General features: G+C 49.1%; 1 protein-coding gene across 4 annotated transcripts; it reads right to left on the bottom strand.

The window, feature by feature from the left end:
* Window positions 1-1,722: 1,722 nt before the first annotated feature.
* PAX6 (paired box 6) lies at window positions 1,723-20,010 on the bottom strand. Of its 4 annotated transcripts, none has more exons than XM_004755917.3 (12): window positions 19,932-20,010; window positions 19,482-19,542; window positions 15,794-15,924; window positions 14,935-14,976; window positions 14,625-14,840; window positions 13,705-13,870; window positions 7,626-7,784; window positions 6,964-7,046; window positions 6,575-6,725; window positions 6,363-6,478; window positions 3,429-3,579; window positions 1,723-2,701 (listed from the first exon to the last, which is right to left on the bottom strand). In XM_004755917.3, the coding sequence occupies exons 2-12, from the start codon at window positions 19,489-19,491 to the stop codon at window positions 2,616-2,618; spliced, it is 1,311 nt and encodes a 436-aa protein (XP_004755974.1). In that variant the 5' UTR covers window positions 19,492-19,542; window positions 19,932-20,010; the 3' UTR covers window positions 1,723-2,615. The 4 variants fall into 4 exon arrangements, with proteins under 4 accessions (XP_004755974.1, XP_044922030.1, XP_044922029.1 ...); XM_045066095.1 differs by having other exon boundaries at window positions 14,826-14,840; XM_045066094.1 differs by lacking the exon at window positions 14,935-14,976.
* Window positions 20,011-20,376: the final 366 nt, after the last annotated feature.

Genomic DNA, 20,376 nt, shown 5'->3' with positions numbered 1-20,376 from the left:
CTGAGCCGCTCGGCTCCCACAGCACTGCACCCCTACCCCCACTCGCATCCCCAGCTCCGGCACCCAGAGCTCAGCACCCAGGTCTCTGAAGCCTGTGCTCTCTGCACCACTGAGCCGTGGGCCAGGCCTGGCTGCCTGACCCTGGCCCCCATCTGAGCCAGTTGGAAAGTGTCCCTCCTCGCAGGGAAGAAGCGCGCCAGCCAGCAGCTGCAGCCCACACCACGCAGCCCTCCCCTGGGAGTAGCCACTGCACAAGGTCAGGAGGTAGATGAGAAGTGTGTGCACAGGCCAGTGCGACGACCGTGTGTCCGTGTGCACGCTGCCGAAGTGTGCAAGCGTGCCTTGAACACCGCCGCTGAATCCACAGCCGCGCACACATAGGCCTAAACACTGCAATCAACTCAGGAAGGTGTCTCTAGACGTGCAGCAATTCTGGTGGAATAAAATGATTAATACGCAGCATGCCACAGAGATGAATCACAGTTATCTGTTCCAGAGGAAGCCCTTCACCAGAAAAGAGTGGATGTTGAACAAGAAGGCTCTTTCTTAAAGCCTCCAATTAATTTCTATATTTCTGACCATTTGCCTTTGGGGATTCAAAACAAAACAAAACAAAAGAGCAGAGTACAATTCAGTGCAAGTGTGTCTTTGTCCCCAGAGCATTCTGCCTGTGCAAGCATTTCATCTAGACGGCCAGAACCCCCAGCCTCTGACTGAACTTCGCAGAAGAAAACTTATCTGTATTGACTTATATGTTGCTCAGAGCAGACAGAAAGAAAAGTCTTGGACGGGCCTTTTTTCACCCAACAAAGGCTTATTTTTTTCCATCCTTTGCTGGGGCTCAAGCACTCCTGCCCTGCGTGCCGCCACTTTAAACATGATCAGATCTGTGCTTCATTGCAAATAACAACTGGCCGACAATAGGCCCGGCTTCATAGATTTGGGAATGTTTGGCTTAAGCTGCCAATGACTGAAGGCCTTTAGCTCCCATCGGCCAGTCACAGTCCGCTTTGTTGTTGTCTGTTGATGTGTCTGTGTTCATTATTCCTTGACATGCAACATCCCCCCTCCACCCTCCAACCATCCACAACCGCACAGAAAGCGAGATTCAAATGGGAACAGCTGTAGTGGTTCAATGGGAAATGATGCCTCTTGTGCAAAGGGGAGGGAGAGAGAAAAGGGAGAGGACCTATTTGAGAAAGGCGACAGCTTTCAGAGAGTCTTGTATAAGAAATCTACTTTTGAATATACTTCAGTGAAATCGCTGTTGAAATAGCCCGACAATGGAAATCTGCCCAGATTGAAAATGCCAGCCCTAATTCCAAAGACAATTCCTAGTTAATAGCTTGTTGCATTTTTAAATCATTTCTAGACTTTGAGTTTTTGAACGAAATGGCTAGCTGGGGAATGTGACCGTTTTATATGTATGTTGTGGGTACAGATGGGCACAGATCTACACATAGCTTTAAGGGGAATTTTTTTCCTAACACATCTCAAATTAATGAAGTGATAAGAATTATTTCTTTACGAATTAGAGTACGTATGAAAGGAACCGTTGGTTTAGAGTGATAATCTAACATGGAAACAAAATTTGTAACACCACACTATAAGGTTAAAAAGAAAATAGTATAATAAAGGAAATACAAAGGCTTTGGCATGGTTTTTACAATCAACAATGGTTAATTTTGATATGTAGTTGTGAACAACTTCAAAACACTTAAGTTTAAAACTCTTGCAAGCACTTTTAATTGATTAGGAATGAATTCTAGATGCACAAAATGATTGGACTGTGAACAGTAATACAACTATATCTAAGAACAATTAATTTTTGCTGGCCAAAAAAGAAACGTATGATTGCATGAAAATGTGTATAAAACATCTATAGAGTATTCTTGTCAAATATAAATGAAATTAACTTTATTATAGAAATCATTCTGAGGATTTCTAGGGAAGACAAATACTTACATTTTGACATAAAACAAATTGGATTTTATCGAAGACACACTCTACCTTTTAGCTATCAACTTTTTTCTTCCTTGAATTTATATCTTACCCTTTTTTGCACATAAACTTCATCTGTTAACAACCTTTGGAAAACCAACAGATATTCTTACATAAATCTAGTGCATGTTGTTCCAGGTTTAATTATATGCAAAGGAATGATACAAACTTGGAACATCAGTCCATAAACTATGAACAGATGGGTAGAAGTATTTGATATATCTTGATAAAACTCTTAAATTCGTGGCAAAGCTTGTTGATCATGGTTTCCTTTTTTTTTTTTTTAAACAACTTCATGACCAACACAGATCAAACATCCATCCAGTCTACGTTGTTCTTTTTTTCATAACATACAAATGCCCATTTACAAATAATACACCAAAATGAATAAAAGTTTGGATACCAAAATGAAGATTTGTTCCAACTGATATCGTGCCTTCTGTATACAAAGGTCCTTGTTACAAGTCCATTCCCCAGTGGTACAATACAGGACACAATTGCAGAACTGAAGTGCTTCTAACAACCATTTTTCTTTCCTTCCTGAACGCCCAACTGTTGTGTCCACATAGTCACTGACTGAATTAACACAATATATCCTTTTTTTTTTTTTTTTTTTACTGTAATCTTGGCCAATACTGAGACATATCAGGTTCACTTCCAGGAACTTGAACTGGAACTGACACACCAGGGGAAATGAGTCCTAGAAGTGGATGAGAGAAATAGCCATGTAGAAATTCCCTTCGAGAGATAAGCATGGAGTATGAATTATTGGTTAAAAAAAAAACAAAACTCTAATGCTCTCTAACGTTCTAACTGTATTTAAAAAAAAAAATACACAAACAGAAGTAGCACCTTCAGAAACCAGATAACATGTTTCCACGTATCTATTCAATCCCAAGTCCTCCCACACAAAAAAGGAGGGGAAAAAAAAAAACAAAAACAAACAAACCTCCATTTGTTTGTATGTTTGGAACTGTACCAATATAACTATCTCTGGAAAGCCCTTGTAGTACTTCTTTATCTCCAATGAAAGGCAGGGAAGAGCTGGGAAGGTGAGAAGTCTTGGGACAACACTCACCACACTGCTCGCTCACTCGGGCCCTCACCACTGAGCTCTGGCGAATAACCTCTCTTCAGAGAACCTACATTCTCAGGCCTTGCCTTCATACACACTGTCTGTGACCAAATTCAGGAAAAACAACTTTGCTTTCTATCTACATGGGATCAGGTTACTAACTGGCTTGACTGAATTTCCCCCATTGGATCAGTTTTCCCCAGAGAAAACTTGCGAGCAGCAAAGAGTTAAAACACACCATGACGCGAGGCCAGGAGGTTCTGTGGAGGTTCACTTTGAGCGAAGGGACATCACCTGGCAAAAGGAGCTGTGAAGGCCACCTCCGGGTAGCCTGCAGGGGGCGGCGGCTCACCTGTGGAAGTGGTGCCCGAGGTGCCCATCGGTTGACTGTTCATGTGTGTCTGCATATGTGGGGGGGTGTAGGTGTCATAACTCCGCCCGTTCACCGAAGGGCTGGTGGGCAGCATGCAGGAGTACGAGGAGGTCTGGCTGGGGACTGGGGGCTGAGAGGAGAAAGGCAAACCAGTGGTTACCGAGAAGCACATCCCACGGCCACATCCCCAGGCTCTCCCCTCCCCAGGAACTGTGCCAACAAGCTGTATCACTAAAGATGCCCTCATGTAGACTACTGGAATTCCACAGGATAGCCTGGCAATCGGGCCTCCAACCAGTCCTTCCACTGACCACCGCTAGAGTAAATATTGCCCCAAAGTACTGCTATCTAGCTAGATGGTGGATGCTATTCATAAAATTAATAAGGTTTTTGTCCACTTGCATCTTGGACCTCTGTTGGCATCTGCAGAGAAGCTATAATAGCATGAGGACTTCCATGAAAACACACCCCCTCTCCTGCAAATCCAATCTATTTGCGAATCAAGTGACGACCACATCCTGTATCTCAAGCATGTGGGAGGAGTTCTCTAGAAAATCTGCTCCAGAGACCCTGGGAGCCTTTCACGGTTGGACTCATGGGATTAAAGACTCTTTGAAGAGGGAGATCAGTAATGATCTCAGATTAAAATGGTCAGAAGTATCAGTAAATACTAAGCCCCATCCTGAAAATTAGCTGTGACTTCCTTATAGACCTAAAAACCCAGATGAGATTCTATCCATAAAATTGGGTTGCTCCCCTCTGAGTGTTTGGACTCAATTGAGAAAGTAAACCTTTCTCCTAAGTGAATAAGAAATACACAGAACTGACACAAAATCCCTCATGAGCTCATGTAGAGCTATGCCAGGGCAACAAGATTGGGATGAATTAATAGAAACATAATGCCAAGAAGAAGGGAGATGATAGCACTACTCTGTTCTGCAAACTGCAGAAATGTTTAACATTTCAAGATTCACCCTCTCAGTAAGGGTGACCCAGTAGAGAGGGTTCAGTGGAAAACACCCACCTCTTGTAAGATAGTTGAAGATTATGGTCAACGAGATGAACTGATGGACAGACAGACCAAAACCCACTCCCCCGCCCAGTTCCAAAATCCAAAGAGCAAATTTTCTCTGAAAGGTAGAACTATTGATAACCTTTAAATTTCTGTTATGCTTCATGAATGTATGTTTGTTTTGTTTTATGGAAGTTGTGTAACTTTTTAAAGTTAGTGTTTGCAATAAACTGACCCCACACCAGTCAGTAGGCGGAAACAACCTTCATAGAACAGTAGCCCCCGTGGAACTGCTTCTAAATGTTTTCTCATATACAAATTTTGTGATCTTGGCAGAAACCTGGATGTCACTATAATTTACAAAACTAAACAAGACACTCAGCGGCCCTATGGAAGTCGGAGCATGACTGGAACATCAGGTTCAAAGAGGCAAGCATGCCTTGAGGGCCCTGCCAGAATTTCAGCTTGCATTTTTTTCTAATTCCCAAAATCATTTCCTCTAGGCAACCTAACTTCTGGAAAATTCCAAAGCAGTTGTAGTAATACCAACCAATGGGCCGTTAATCCCTTAAGATACATTAATTGCACTACGGCTACTAATATCCAGATGCAATAAAAATCAACATGTGAATAAATTCCTCTGAAGCTGCTTATGTAGCTGCTCCTGTTTTGGCCTGAAGACTGTGAAACATCTATTTTGTTATTATTTGGAGTTCAAATTCATCAAAAGACTTTCAGGGGTGAGGGTTCCATCTGTGTAACCCCAGCACTGTTGCCAGCAGGGGCTCAGCCTGGCCAATCTCACACCGCCCAGAATCTTCCAGGAGTCCTGGCAAAGTCACCACAGAAGGCCCACCAGAAGACCAAAATTTTTTTTTCCCATCAAGAATCCATCCAGGTCGAAAGTTGTAGTACACCCCACCTGCCCCATGTAACTTCCATCAGAAAGGGCTAGTAGTCTATCCAGGACCTCGCACATGTAGGAGCAGATAACCATTTAAAGCAGAACTGAGAGGAGAGGCAGGCTGGAACCTAAGTGTATCCAGGCAGCCAGCGTGCCACAAACTCATGACGTAATTCATGGCCAAGAAGTGCTCAATTTTTAGCAAATACCTCTATTCCATTTTTTATTGTAAAATACAGAAGAAAACTCACTGTTTCTTTCCGTATATCCCACTATGCAAATACAAATCTTATTTCTGACCCTTTTTTCCTTCCTCACTGGTTCATCACATATACTCTAAATAATACCCAAAATGGGTCCACTGCGTATGTATTCATTAATATGAACAGAGTAACATAAACCCAAATGTAGGTATGCTCTCAGCCCTTCTTATCTAATAACGTGCCAGAATTATTTCCACTTTCTGGTACCCAAAACATGCCCCATCCCCACCCAACATTTTCAAGCTAACATCCTCTCTGAGCAAAAGGCAGATTAACTTGGTTTTCATGGTTTTTTCAGAGTGGCCATCCATCAATCCATCAGTCCAACTGAAAGACTGGATTGGCTGTTTAACTTGACTGGTAGGGTACCTAGGTGGCTCAGTTGTTAAGCGTCTGCCTTCGGCTCAGGTTATGATCCCAGGGTCCTAGGATGGAGCCCCGCATCGAGCCCTGCATCAGGCTTCCTGCTCAGCAGGTAGCCTGCTTCTCCCTCTCCCACTCCCCCTGCTCCTGTTCTTTCTCTTGCTCTCTGTCAAATATATAAATAAAATCTTTAAAGAAAATAATATTATTGTTAAAAAAAAAAAACAACAACTTGACTGGTAAAGACAATCACCGCACCTGGGAAGGTTCCCAAGGGTGCACGCACGGCCAGTGAGATTTGCAGGCCCTGACCACCCCCTCATTTCTTCTCCCAGGCACCCAGGATGCAGGCAGCCAGCGGCCTCACTTACTTGCATAGGCAGGTTATTCGCCATGGTGAAGCTGGGCATAGGCGGCAGGGCGCTGTACGTGTTGGTAAGGGCGGTGTCTGTCCGGCCCAACATGGAGCCCGAGGTGAAGGAGGAAACTGCAGGAGGAGGACACCACAGACCGTCATGCTGAGAGGCAGGGCCAGGGCAAGCAGGTGAAGCGGATTTATGACTGGTATGAATATTCAAATTACCAGGTGTGGTGGGTTGTGGGATCGGTTGGTAGACACTGGTGCTGAAGCTACTGCTGATGGGGATGTGACTGGGGGTGTTGCTGGCCTGTCTCCTCTGGTTCCTCAGTTTTTCTTCCCTTCTCCATTTGGCCCTCCGATTAGAAAACCATACCTGGAAATCAGACGGAACAGGTCAGGCCTGTGCCTACCCCAGCCCATCCTTCCCCCCCTTGCCTCCACTGCTCCCCAGACCCACACCCCATCCCCCAGGGGCAGCAAATCATTTAGCAGACTGTGAATCCTTCACAGTTTCTAGAAAGGAATAGCGCTCCTTACAACTAAGCGCCTTTGTGTCCAGAAAGGGCAAATGGGAGGCATCACAAAGAATGAAACCACACGGCCCTGGGTACCTGTATTCTTGCTTCAGGTAGATCGATTTTGGCTGCTAGTCTTTCTCGGGCAAACACATCCGGATAATGGGTTCTCTCAAACTCTGGAAGAGGAAGTGGAGTTTTCCACATTGTGCCAGAACTTCACAAACCAACCAAGTGTGTGTCAACCAAGCTCAGCCTGGGTCCTACCTCTCCATTTCTGTCACCTCCAACCACTTCCCTTAAAAATGCCAGTACCTCTCTATCTGTCAAATAAATAAATAAAATCTTAAAAAAAAAAATGCCAGTACCATGGTTATGGACTGTACTTGGAAGAGCTATCCCACTGGATAAATTTTCTTTAAATTTAAGTTAAATTTTCTTCAGAATGACATTCATTCGAGTACCCTTCTGTGGCCTGACTTAGCCAAATCATCATTTTTTTCTTTATGAGAAGTCAGACTCTTGGTCTTTGAATTACTGGTACATGAAAAGAAGAGAGAAAACACACACACACACACACACACACACACACACACACTGAAAAGATGCCCAGGGTTAAAAAAAAAAGAAAGAAAGAAAGAAAAAAGAAACCTTTTCAGTCCTCTATGCAAAGGGCCCCGGCTAAATTTAGCTCTTTGTCCTGAAGATGTGGCATTTAGTTTGATTTACTGCTTCTCTACTTTGAAAAACTCCATCACCTTTCTCCAGGGCCTCAATTTGCTCTTGGGTAAAGGATGTTCTATTTCTCTGCAGCTTCCGCTTCAGCTGAAGTCGCATCTGGGCCTCGTCTGAATCTTCTCCATTGGAACTGATGGAGTTAGTATTCTCTCCCCCTCCTTCCTGTTGCTGGCAGCCATCTGGAACAAAAAGAATAGGACAGTGAGAGAAATCTGGAATAACTTGGAGCCCGGGTGTAGCCACAAACTCCAAGAGCAGTCCCTCCTGACAGGCTCACCAAGACATTCCCTAGGTCACTTAAGTGTCAGCCTTCTCCTAATAAGACATCAATGACATACATTATCTTTCTTTCTCTCTCTACTTTTTAAACCAAGTCTGTATCTTTTTATCTGTTTTTGTCAAGAAGACACTGTACAATATAGACACTGCAAAGTAGCATGTCTTTGAATAACGAAACAAGCGCTGAAGTTTCCAGTTAAAATGATCCCTTATAACTAACCTTGAGTCCCAAATGCCTCGCTCAGTTCCCTTTCCCTACAGAATTTATTTACCTATAGCTCTGTTGGGAAAATAGAAGAGTGATGTTCAAGATTTCAGCTGATCTATAATCAGTAATTCCTATCTAATCAATTAGATGTTGATAGGTTTGTAGAAAATGCTATTAAGAAACCAAACCAAGCTTGTAATCTTTTAAAAAAAATATTTATCTAGTTTTTATTTGAATTCTGCACAGTCAATTTCATTTTAAAGGTTGTGAATTTAGAAATGCTCGCATTGTTCTGCAGTTTTATTCAACTATTGTATGAGTGCGCTTTGCCTTGACACCTATTACGAGCACAGCTGTAATTATATCATCACCAAGAACAGGCTATAATTGCTGAAAATGGAATTTTATATTTAGATAAAAGGACTGTCCATTCTTTGTAATGTGTTGCACCAGAGAAAAGTAAGATTTCTTTTAAATTTTTAACGTGTAATTTTAAAAAAGAAATAGTAGAGAGTTCACTAACTAGCTAAATATGCTATGCTGCAGCTGAATCCTTGGCATATCATTTAAGTGGTACATTTTTAATTAGGGCATTTCCACCACTTTTAATGTAATTTCTATCATTAAACAGGGGAAAGTTTTATTGTTTTCCCTTGCTGCTTGGAGGGCAAGCTGTACACTTGGGCTAGCTGTCTCTTGCCTTGCCTCAGCCCTCACTGGGCCTCCAGGGCCACTGCAGACTGGGTCCCGGATCTTTGGTCCCGAGGCTCCCAAGGGATACCAACAGGGGCTGTGCCCCACCATCCTAGAACTTTGGAGGGGGGGGGCGAGCGGGTGTTGGGGGGGCACGCCTCTAGGGACGCCTTGGTGGGAATCGACTTGGCCAGGAATATCATTTATAACCAGGAGACAATAGGCAGTGCCTTCAAAGAGTTCAGGGAATTGTGACAGGATCTAGTGGGATCTTTTCAGGAACTTTGAAATGTTTTAAAACCCCAACTTTCTCCCCCATTTAAACAGGCGGATTCATCGGCACTGGCCACCATATGGGCCCTTGCAGATCTATTGAGATGACCACCAACACTTGAATAGCGAGGGGCTGCTTTTCAGCGCCGCACAATGCCCCGCGAGTAAGGGAAACTATTAAACTCCTGGGGCAGGAGCGTTGGCAAACTTTCGTGGGCAGAATTTTGAGGCCACAATGAGCGCGGACAACAAAAGGATTCTCTTGAGGCGTGCAGCGGGCCACATTGTGTTACAAGAAGCCCAGTCAACAGACTTTTCAGTGAAGTGTGTTAACCCCTCTGCTCTGCTATCATTAATCACTGTCCGAAGAGCGGGCGCCTCAATGCTATTTAGGGCGCTTGGCTGGGGGGATGGAAGGTGGATGGGGGGCCAGAGCAGGGGGGTGGTGGGGAGGCAAGGATAGTGGATGGGGACCAGGCGGGGCGTGTGGGATGGGGGGGAAGGCCGGGAGGGTGGAGACCAGGTCTGGGGTGGAAGAGGGAATCAGGGAGGGAGGAGGGGGCCGAGGGGGTGAGCTGAGAGGTGGAGGAGGGGGTGGAAAGAGATGCAGAAAGAAAGAAGACTTCAAAGAGACAGAGACCAGAAAGGTAGAAGGACAGAAAAAAAGTGCTGAGGGGGAAAAGAGGCAAGAGGAAAGACAGGGAGAGAAAGGAGAAAAGGAAGACAAGGGATACACAATTACTACAGAGACCGGCTCTACTTGGGTCGTCTTGCGCTACTTCAGAGAAGTAGGGGGTCGGGGAAGGCTACTTAGCGGAGGGAGACGCTGCACTCACAAGTGTGGGCACAAGTGTCCGTACTAATTTACTGCCCCAAGTTTCCAGGTGACTTTCCAAAGTGAAAAGAAAGAAGAGACCCCACCCCCTCAATTTCAGATTCAACGAATGGGGAAGACTTCAGAAATAGCCCCTTTTCGCCAGTTAACTAGAAACTAGGCCTGTGGATTATTCTTCATGGAAAACACAAAAATCTCCCACCATGCGACGTTTAGGGACTGGGGTGCTGAAGAGAGCACAATCCTATCTCCCCAGGGTGGTCATTCGTGCCTTCCAGGTCACTCATGCCCACTCCAGCCCTTTTTCTGGGCATTTTTGATTTCACCAATTAAACAAAGCTGCCCAGGTTTCCCTCAGGAGACCCCCGCAGATAGCATTCTCTACTCTGGTTTGCTTCTCTGGCATTTTCCTAATTTTAAAACTTTGGAGATTTGCATGCTCTCCTTCCCACCCCCCACCCCCCAATCTCTCGCTGTCTCGCTGTCTCTCACACAGGAACGCAGGCGTGGCACTCATTTGAGAACGGACATTTAAGGGGTAGGGAAAGTCAGTGGAGACAGAGAGCCCTTTGCGGCCCTTTGGGGGGGGGGGGGGGGGGGGGGGGCACTAGAGGCCGGTCAGGAGAAACTGATGAAGGCAGGATCCCTCCACGACCCCGCAGAGCGGGCATGCCCTGCAGAAAGTTTGTTCCTACTTTCAAAGTAGCAGGAGAGGTCGCTCTTAGACTGGGCACCCCCCCCCCCTTTTTTTTTTTCCTTTAGTGGATTTACCTTCCACTCTTAAAGCTTTTAACAAAGTAAAACTAGAGGTTGGATCTCGAATTCTCCATATGATAAACCTAAATGGCAGACAATTAAGATATCTTCTTTAAAAGGCGCCCCCTCGGAGCGCGCAAAGAAGGGGCCTTCAATGGGAGCCTCCACCTTCCAGCCTAATCCGTGAGAAGGCGAGTGAAAGCGCCTCCCATTATCCCGGCCCCAGGACCATCTGACGCTGGGGATAGGATTTGTTTCCTGGAAGAAGGAGAGGAGGAAAAAAAAAAAAAAAAAAAGAAGAAGGAAGAGGAGGAGGAGGAGGAGGAGGAGGAGGAGGAGAAAAAAAAAAAAAGACGCTGGGAAATAAAATCATTCCTTAGTTTCTTAGTGTCTTAATCAGTGAGGCGGAAAACAAGCAAGAAAAGATAGCAACCCGGTTGCGGCACCTTTTCAGCTCTGGAGCGCGGATCAAAACATTGTAGCATCTGTTGAAAGGAGACTGACTAAATCCTATAGAGGGCCTCGGTATTAGGGGGGTGGGGGGGAGGAGATAAGAAAAAGTGTCTCCGTGATCCCTAAAACCACCAAATCGCTGGAGAATTGGGGCTGGATAGAGTTGTCTCTTGTTGTTGTCAGCCCACGTCGTCGCGATTTTATTCACCGCCGCATGGCGTTGATCAGATGGAAACCATATTTGTCTCCCTCTGAGACCTAACCTCGCCTTATGCTTTCGGAGTAATGGACTCTTTAAAATCCCAAAACGGCTTCCCGGGCCGGGAGAGGGGGCGAAGGAGGGAGGGGGTCTTCTTAGCCCCGGAAGATCTGAGGATTCCGGGGCGCGTCGGCCGATGCCGGCCACCCGCACCCCGTGCCCCCACACCCCGGACCCCCGCAGCGGGGGCGGCGGCCGGCGCCCGCGGTCGCTGCCTCAGAGTGGGTTTCTTGCGGGGGCGGAGAGGGAATTGGCAGTCGGTGAGTCAGAATCCTCCTGCAATTCGGGGCCTAAAAGTTAAAAGCTCCTGAATTAGCGCCACCTCCCGCCGCAACCATCGCCACAGGGTCCTTGCGTGAGGCTCTAGCTTCCCGCCCTCAAGCCTCCCGGGACGAAAAGCTGCCCTAATCGGGCGCCACCTCTGGTGGAAAACAGAGGGGCTGGCAAAAGTGCTGCCCTGGGCTTCTGTCCGGACTTGGGAAGCAGGAGGGGGGACGTCCAGTAGGCCCCAAGCTGACGAGAGCCCTGGCACCGGGGGTGGGGGGCTGGGATTGGGGGGAGGGGGTGGAGGCTCTGGGCTCGGCCTTCCCAGACCCGGCCACTGCGCCCCGCGCTCTCCCCAGGAGTTTCTCGGACCGACCCTGGCCGCCCAACTCGGCGGGGGAGGGGCCCCAAGGACCTCAGGTCGCTGGGGGCTGGGGGCCGGGCGCTGGGGAGTGCCAAGTTCGGGTGTCTCTCGGGTGTGTCCCGTGTGCGCCCGTGGGAATCCAACCATTTCCGAGGTCAGGTGAGGGTGTGGTGGTCTACGCTCAGCCCCCGTCACTCCCTGTCATCAGAGGCGGCCCTGGGCCTGGGCCCGAGGCCGGAGCTGAGGCGGTGCCTCCTCGGGTGTGCCCACCGCACCCCGGGAGGCCGCAGGGTCGGGGCGGGATCGGACTAGCTGGCCAGAGGGGTCGCCCAGGGGAGCCCCGGCCCAGCGCATCAGGAGGCCTCCGCCGGCCCAGAGGCCGCGCTGGGAAACACAGAGCGAGCGCTTTGCTCCCTATCTTCCCAGTGTCCGTCCTATATTGTTTTCTGCTCTTAAAACTGACATGTCTAATTGGCAATTGGTGCCGAATCGTGTCCAGAGGTCTCTTGTGGAACATTTCTACAGCTGTCTCCTTCAACTAGACGCTTATTCATGTCGCCTTAATGAGAAACAAAACGTTCTCTAATGAGCAATTACAGAGCGACAGGATTGTTCCCATAACAAATTCTTGCGAGTGACAGAAGCATCCTTTGTACCAGATATTTCGCATACTGTTACCGATTTTCCCTTCTCTAGCCCGGCTCCGTGGAGGCGCGGGGCACCCGGAGCCGGTCCGGGAGCGCTCTGACGCGCGGGTAGCCCCGGCAGCGTCCTCGCGCCGCCGCCCCCAGCCCGGAGCCCCCAGGCTTCATCGTGCTCCGGGGAGTGAGACGCCACGTCCCATTATCCCGCATATTATCTCCTTGTCACAAGAACAACAAATACCGATTAATCTTCGGAGTAAACTGTTTCCTATTCTTGACCAAGCTACCTCGGGGTGTGTAGGGGAGGGGAAAGCCAACCGGCCCCACCCCACCCCCATCTGGTCCTCTTCCTCCATTCCTTCTCAAAGATCCTGCGACAGTCCGGATTCCTTCTCTCCTCCCAGCCCCCCCCCCCATCCCACTCTCTCCAGCCAGCGGCCTGGGACACCCCGCAGGCCGGCTCACAAGTACCCTCACCCCACCCTTCCGGGCAGTCGCCACCCACAGAGGGTGAGAACTGGGGGCCCATAGAAGTGGAGGGAATCCGACCAGAGATGACGGGGTTGTGTGAGTTGGGAGCCAAACGCTTCCAATGCCCTATCCTGTACGCCACCCTGCATCTCGCTGCTCGCCCTTTCATAGGCACCCTACTCGTAGTCACATAATTTGTCAATTATGGCAAAAAGCAAAACGATACAATTATGTTTACCTCGCAGTCTGTCAGTGTGTTAACTTGTCACACTTCTACAGCAAGGGGGCTCTCCGTGCATTTTAATGGCAAATTTGAATAGGGCACCACACAGCTAACTCTTGCACACGCACATATTCCTGCCCACAGCATACACGCGCACACGGACCGGCTGCATTCTTACTACTCCTGACACCCATGACCCTCAAATTTGAAAGGCTAATGAGATAGTTCAACAAACGCTACCCTTTTACAAGGCAAGTCGGTGTGTCCCAAGCCTTTAAAGAGTCTCTCCACGATATTCTTTGAGCACAGAAGTGAGAAGATGGGCAAGGGGGGCTGCCCATATGGAGAGTTTTGAGGGTGGGTGCTCAGGTTTTTACCTTGCGTAGGTTGCCCTGGCACCGAAGTCCCCGGATACCAACCCGGGCGGGTGCCCCAGCTTCCAGTCTGCCCGTTCAACATCCTTAGTTTGTCATACATGCCGTCTGCGCCCATCTGTTGCTTTTCGCTAGCCAGGTTGCGAAGAACTCTGTTTATTGATGACACCTGCAAATCAAACCAAAATCAAACCAAATGGTAACGTCTCCCAAAGATAGTTGTCCTATCTCCAGTCCCCATCTCAGCACACCCACTCTCTTCAAGAACGACACTTAACATGTTTTTTAAAAAAAAAAAAATACAACCAAACAAACAAACTCCAAGCCATCCTGGGACAGTGGGTGGATTTGCAGAGACATTTTAGACAGAATGACAGCCATCACTTGGGGCGTGGAAACTGAGTCTCGCAGAGAATGCAGGATGGAGAGGGCATTTCCTTCACTACTGGTGGATGTCTATGCTGACCTAATCTTTGTTAAATGACTCCGTCCAAAAAGCCTATGACTTGGCTTAGAGCTCCCTTTCACTCCATCTCCTATTAGGGCAGAAGTGGATGTCTGACACCTGAAGGAAGGTTCAGGCCGTCTGAGTGGGAGGAGGTTAGAATTTGGTTTTCATTTTCATTTTCCTTCTTGATTCAAGTGCCTTTCCCTGGGCGCCTCCACCCTCTACTTTGCAGCATGCAAATAAGGTGAAAAGCTCCCCGCACTTGACTCCCATTTTCCAGAAGATCAAAAAAAAGGTCAGTGTCCTCCTCTCAACACCCCCAGATACAGAGGTGACAAAGGTGGAGCAGGGAGGGGACAGAGGCAGAATGACACTGGCAAGGAGGAGGAGGGTAGGCAGGTGAAGAGAGGGGATGGTAGAGAGGAAAGAGCATGGGGCTTAGGGCAGGGAGGGGGAATGATCTCCGTGAACTTACACTTGGTATGTTATCGTTGGTACAGACCCCCTCGGACAGTAATCTGTCTCGGATTTCCCAAGCAAAGATGGACGGGCACTCCCGCTTATACTGGGCTATTTTGCTTACAACTTCTGGAGTCGCTACTCTCGGTTTACTACCACCGATCGCCCTGGGTCTGATGGAGCCAGTCTCGTAATACCTGCCCAGAATTTTACTCACACATCCGTTGGACACCTGCATAGGGGAAGTGGACAGAAAACCACATTATTAATAATTTCAAGACAAAAATAAAATTGTTTAAGTATGCATTAAACAATGACAAGCTTACGTTTTGATTGTCCAGCACTTGGACTTTTGCATCTGCATGGGTCTATAACACAAAAATATACCTTCAATGGTATGAGAACTTACTGTAGAGAGCTTTTTTTCTTAAAATTACATTTGTAGCCCTAAAAACTACAAATATGATGATACTTTCAAACAGTCTGAACTAAAAAAAAAAAAACTAATTTAAAAGTTTTTTTTAAAAAAACTGTTTTCTTAAACATTGCCTCAAGATGCATCAAAACGAAGTCAGATTAATTTTTTTGTGCTGACCTTACTTAAAGTGGTGTTATGTTTTAATGAGCAAAGGAGGAAAATAAACTAAAATTGTACGTATTTTCCTTTTAAAAAATATGCCCAGTTGAGTAAACGTGAGTTACGTAGGGAGGTAAATAGCATTTGCCTTTTTAAATCAATATACATTCTTCATGAATATGAAGACTGCAAACAAATATCTCAAAATCTGAGGTGAGCATGGGATGAGGGAGAAGGGAATAAATTATGCTGGTTTATACAACTCAGCTCATTATAGTTCATCAACTATTACCACAATTAATGTTTTCACCAAATGAAACGAGAAGGGTGCTTGGGATTTTCTTTTGTTTTTTTAATTCACACACACATTTTTTTTTTTCTTTAAGCAGATGAGTTATCTTATGTGACTGACCCAGGTTGAAAGAGATAGGGAAGGATGTTGGAAGGAAAGGGGAAAGCGGGGAAGGCAGGGGAGTGGGGTAGGGACCGGGGTGGGGTGGGTGAGGGGGGGGTCCGTAATTAGCAGCGTTTACAGCAAGAAATGAAGAGAGGGCCTTGAGAGTGGAGGGCCGCGGGGGCGGCGAGTGGGGCGGCGCCGGGAGGATCACCTGCAGAATTCGGGAAATGTCGCACGGCCGGGCCCCGCTGTGAGCTAGCTCTACGATCTTCTGCCGGGTGGAGTCCGGCAGTGGCCGCCCGTTGACAAAGACACCACCGAGCTGATTCACTCCGCTGTGACCTAAGGAAAAGGGAAAGGAGAGGAGAGGAGAGCAGAGCAGAGCAAGGAGGAGAGGAGAGGAAGAGGAATAAAGAGAAAGAGGAGGAGGAAGAGGAAGGAGAAGAGGAGGAAGAGGAAGAGAAGACAACCACAATGCATCCTCAGCTCCCTGCTTGCCCATGCCAACCTCAGCATTCGGTTTCCTGCTATTGATCAAAAACGCCACGGGACCACGCAACCACGCGGGGCATCAGGCAGCCCAGCCCAACACAGCCATGCTCCTGCCCACCGGACTGCAGGAGCACCGTACAGACACATGCCAGTGAGCAAGAACACGCGCACCTCACTCCCGCTGTCACTCCTGCCGGGCCCCAGCCCACTTGCCCTCTCCAGAAACAGCCCAGCCAGCCTCTGAGCCCACAAGGTGCAAACAATCTTTCAAAAAATATCCTCCCAAAGATCGCCTCTGAATGTCACGGCAAAACGTGGGTTCTGCAGAACCCACACTCAGTCTCCAAGGTCTCTGCCTTGTTGGAACTGTGATAGCAAATCCTACAGCTCTTCATGTTCCCTTGGACTCCAGAGTCCAGAAACGTTGGCTGTCACACTCCAAACTTTGGCGAAGCCACAATCACCAGCGTTGAAAAAAAATTACACGTATATATATTACATTACATTACGTATCTATGTGGAGAGATGGGAAGGCCGTAGAGAAGAACCAGAAGAGCAAATGTGCGGCTGGTGAACCCCAACCTGGGGATCCAGTCAGTACAGAGCCCCAGATCGGCTCCAAACATAGAGTAGTTTGGCTTGCAGCACTGGGGGCCGAGAGCCTGGAGCCCATCCGCACGGGCCACAGCTCGCTTTACTTCCGCTGCTCAACTCAGCCTTCCACACAGCCAAGCCCAGATATTAGCAAAAAGCGAAAAGAACAAGAAAGGAGCACACCACAGTGTCTTCTACCCCCTCCTTTATCTTGTTATTCTCCCAACCTCACCCCCATTGTCTAATCTCAGAGAATAGAGAAAGGGAGTTAGCACCTCTGGCTAGTCCCCTCCCCAGTAACCACAGGCACACAAATAAAGCCGAATTCCAATTTCCACTTCCTTAAAAATCTCCAACCTGCAGCCCCGACTCTAGAGAGCAGCCCTTCCAGGAGAAGACGTGGCTCCCCGCTCCGCTTCCTGCTCTCTCTCCTCTTCTCTCTTCTCCTTGGAGCCTCTGATAAATTGACTCCAGGAGCCTGAGCTTCTTAGCAATAAATAAGCTCCAAATATAGAAGAGGGGGGAAAATATGATGAGCCTCTCTGACATTTGTCTTTAAAATAAAACTAGCTGCACGTCAAGTTTGAGCTTAATTTCTGGAAATAGGCGGAAGTCGCTCTGGATCATGCATGGAAGGCTAATTGAAAAGATCAGTCGGGGCGCTTGTGGCAGCCTTGTCACTTTGTGACACTGCTCCGCTCCGGGAAATTGCATCGTCACGACAAACGGGACCGTGATAAAACGACCCTTTCCGTCCCTATTTGTAGATCACTCAGACGAGATTGAACTGCACTCGTTTCCCCTTCGAGGGGAGCCGTGTTTTCAGGGTAGCCGAAGGCTTGGGGCGGAGGGGGGCCCTCACCGTCGGGGGCGGGGGCAGAGCCTCAACTCGATGAGAAGTGACAGGCGTTTGGGGGATCTGGGCTTCGGCCTGGCCCAGCGCGAGCGGGGACATCTCGGGGACACCACTTCTCCAACAGAGCGAGGCCTAGTCCCCGCTTCCGGTTTCTGCTAAGTCCCCTTTATTGCCTTCCTTTGCCTCACAGGACCCAGCTACTGCTCCAGCTGCGGAGCCTTCCCTTTGGGCAAAGGGAGCCTTCCGGGAAAGAGAAAGGCTGCCCCAGAGAGAGACCGAGAAAGACTTTCCAAACTTCACGCAGCCTGGGCAATTCCCAATCCATGAATGCCAAGGTGTGTGAGGCCGACTAATCCTTAACTTCACTCCTTCTCCCCCCATTGCAAAAACAACGAGCCGGCCACCTCCGCAGCGGCGGTCCGCGGTGCTCGCCCAGGACACGCCAGGGCCAGGTTGCCAGCATCGAAAAGGCAGCGAGGAAGCGCCGCTCTAAGTTCCCCTGCAGAGGTTAAGCCTCAATCATTATGTCCCTTCCCTAGGGACGGCTGGCGCTCTCGCCCAGTGGCGATGATTATGCGCCTAGAATTCGACCGCGAAGCATCTAATAGGAAAACATATGGTGTCAATTTGGATGCTCTGCGCCTCGCGCACACCCGGGAGCGAGCGGCACAAAGCCCTGCAGGCCGGCCCGCGACCCCGCGCCCCTTGGGGCCTGCCAACCAGGCCGCAGCCTCAAACGCTCAGCACTGCGCACCCCGGGCTGGGACCTGCCGGAGAGCCTATGGCCGGGGAGCCTGAGCTGCGGGGGGAGAGCCTAGCAGCCAGGAGAGTTAGGCAGAAGCCCCTCCTCGCCAGGGAGGCTCCCTCCCGGGCCTGGCAGGTTCTGCACAGCTAACCCGCCTTAAAGCTCGCCGCTCGTGCTTCGAGCCCACCAGCCCAGCTGCGGAAGCACTTGGGGCGGCTAGCGCTTCCAGGACCGATGGATCCGGCATTGCAGACCCTCCGAATTTTGCAGTTCGGCAAGGGAAGGTGGCTAGAAGACAGCCCTTTCGGCACTCCTACCACAGCTGAACCCTCACACCGCCTCCAGACTCTGCACCTCACAACCAAGGCCTAGTTTCACTGGGTCTCCAGGCTCCCCGGGCCCCGGCTCCAGACTAGCCCTGCCACATACCAGCACTCACGGACTGAGCAGGAAGGTGGGCTCGGGCTGAGGGTCCTGGGCACAGAGAGGGTGGCAGGCACAGGGGCCGGGGATTCAAAGGCACTGCGGGCCTGGACCTATCAGAGAAACCCGCATAGCTACCAGGGCAGGGCTTCTCCAGCCCCAAGGGACACCCACTCTCTTTCCAGACGCAGTAAACCTACTCTGGCCAGTAACAACCTCAGGGTTCCAATTTACCACCACCTCCCACCATCGCAGGCCAGGGTGTCCCACTCCTTTTGCCTTCTAGGCCCAAAGCTGGGGTGGGGAGGGGAGGAGCTGTCCTGAGAATGACTGGGGGAGGGGAACCCCCCCCCCCCCCCCATGGAGGAGACATTCAGTCTTGGCTAAACCCAAAGGGGCCTCCTACTCACGCAACTAGGAGAAGCCTCCGCCCCGCCCTGTTCAGCCCAGCCTCTCTCTCTGGGGTCAGGGCCCGGGCAGGGGCGGGGAGGGGGTGTGAGTTACAGGATTTGGGGGGGATGGGGTTTCTCTACCTTAGCTTCGCAAACTCTAGCGGGCTATTCTGAAGGGCCCAGCCCTTGTTCTTCCAGGAGTGAGAACAGCAGAGCAAACGTCCTCCCCTCTCGGGTTGCGGAGAGCGAAGGGGGGCACGGCTGCCTCAGGTCCCTGGGCCTCTTCCCTTGCACCATCGGCCTGGCCAGCGTGGACACCGAGAACCTCTGCGCCCTCCCTGACCCGCTGGTCCCAGTGTCCCCAGCCCAAAGTCTGAAAAATACCAGAGGCACTTACTGTTCTGCATGCTGGCGCTCGCTGGGGGCCGCGGGATCCCACGGGGTTCGAATATGGGGCTCTGTTAGCAAGAATACAGGTGTTAATCCTGGGCCCATGCCAGGTAAGCCTAACTCCCAACAGAGGATGACCTGGAGCCTGAACAGGAGAATGCCCCTTCTTGAGGAAATGATGCACTCAAACACTTGGGACCACTGAGGGGGGGGGGCAACCCCCTCTGCCCTACAGTGCATGTAAAATCTACCCTTTGGGCTACAAATAAAATACTCCAATATTCCCAACCTGTTTTCCCTAAACCTCTTTGAAGTTCACTCTTCAATCAGGAGAAATGACCCAATTTTGATTTTGTGTGTGTGTGTGTGTGTGTGTGTGTCTTCTTCCATGTGAACAACAATGAAGAAGTATTCTGACTCAGGTTTTGGAGCCCAAAGCAGCCACCGCAGAACTTGCCTGAAATCTGGGATGTCTGTCCACTCTTACAATAAAAGGTCTCACACATCTGCGCACCCCTAGTTAAAGTCTTCCCCCTAAGACAAAACACAAGGAGAGAAAGGTATGTCAAACTTGGCTCAAAAGATAGGCCCATGGGCTCTCAGAGCCACACTTTCAGAAAAACAAAACAAAACAAAACATGCATCTAGGGATTAAACTACCATAAAGCCCTAAATCCCAGAGTTACAACCACATTTCCAGCTGCCTCTCTTGCAGAAGTCCCCACCTTTTAAAAAGTGGCTACTCTGGTCTGACTTGGAAGAACTGGAGCATCTGACAAGTCAGGGAACCATTTTGCAAAAATATCAAGAACCAGTTAAAGGGAAAGGGGAGAGAAAGAGACACAGTGGTGTTAGGAACAGAGAGGCCAAAGACTAATACCTGAAGTTTAGAGGTGAGGAGA

Source organism: Mustela putorius, unplaced genomic scaffold (assembly GCF_011764305.1).
Source record: "Mustela putorius furo isolate JIRA1106 unplaced genomic scaffold, ASM1176430v1.1 tig00003859_pilon_pilon_pilon, whole genome shotgun sequence".
In the NCBI taxonomy this organism is placed as follows: Eukaryota; Metazoa; Chordata; class Mammalia; order Carnivora; family Mustelidae; genus Mustela; species Mustela putorius.
Note: the sequence above shows the minus strand (reverse complement) of the source record. Positions and strands in the feature narration are given on the sequence as shown.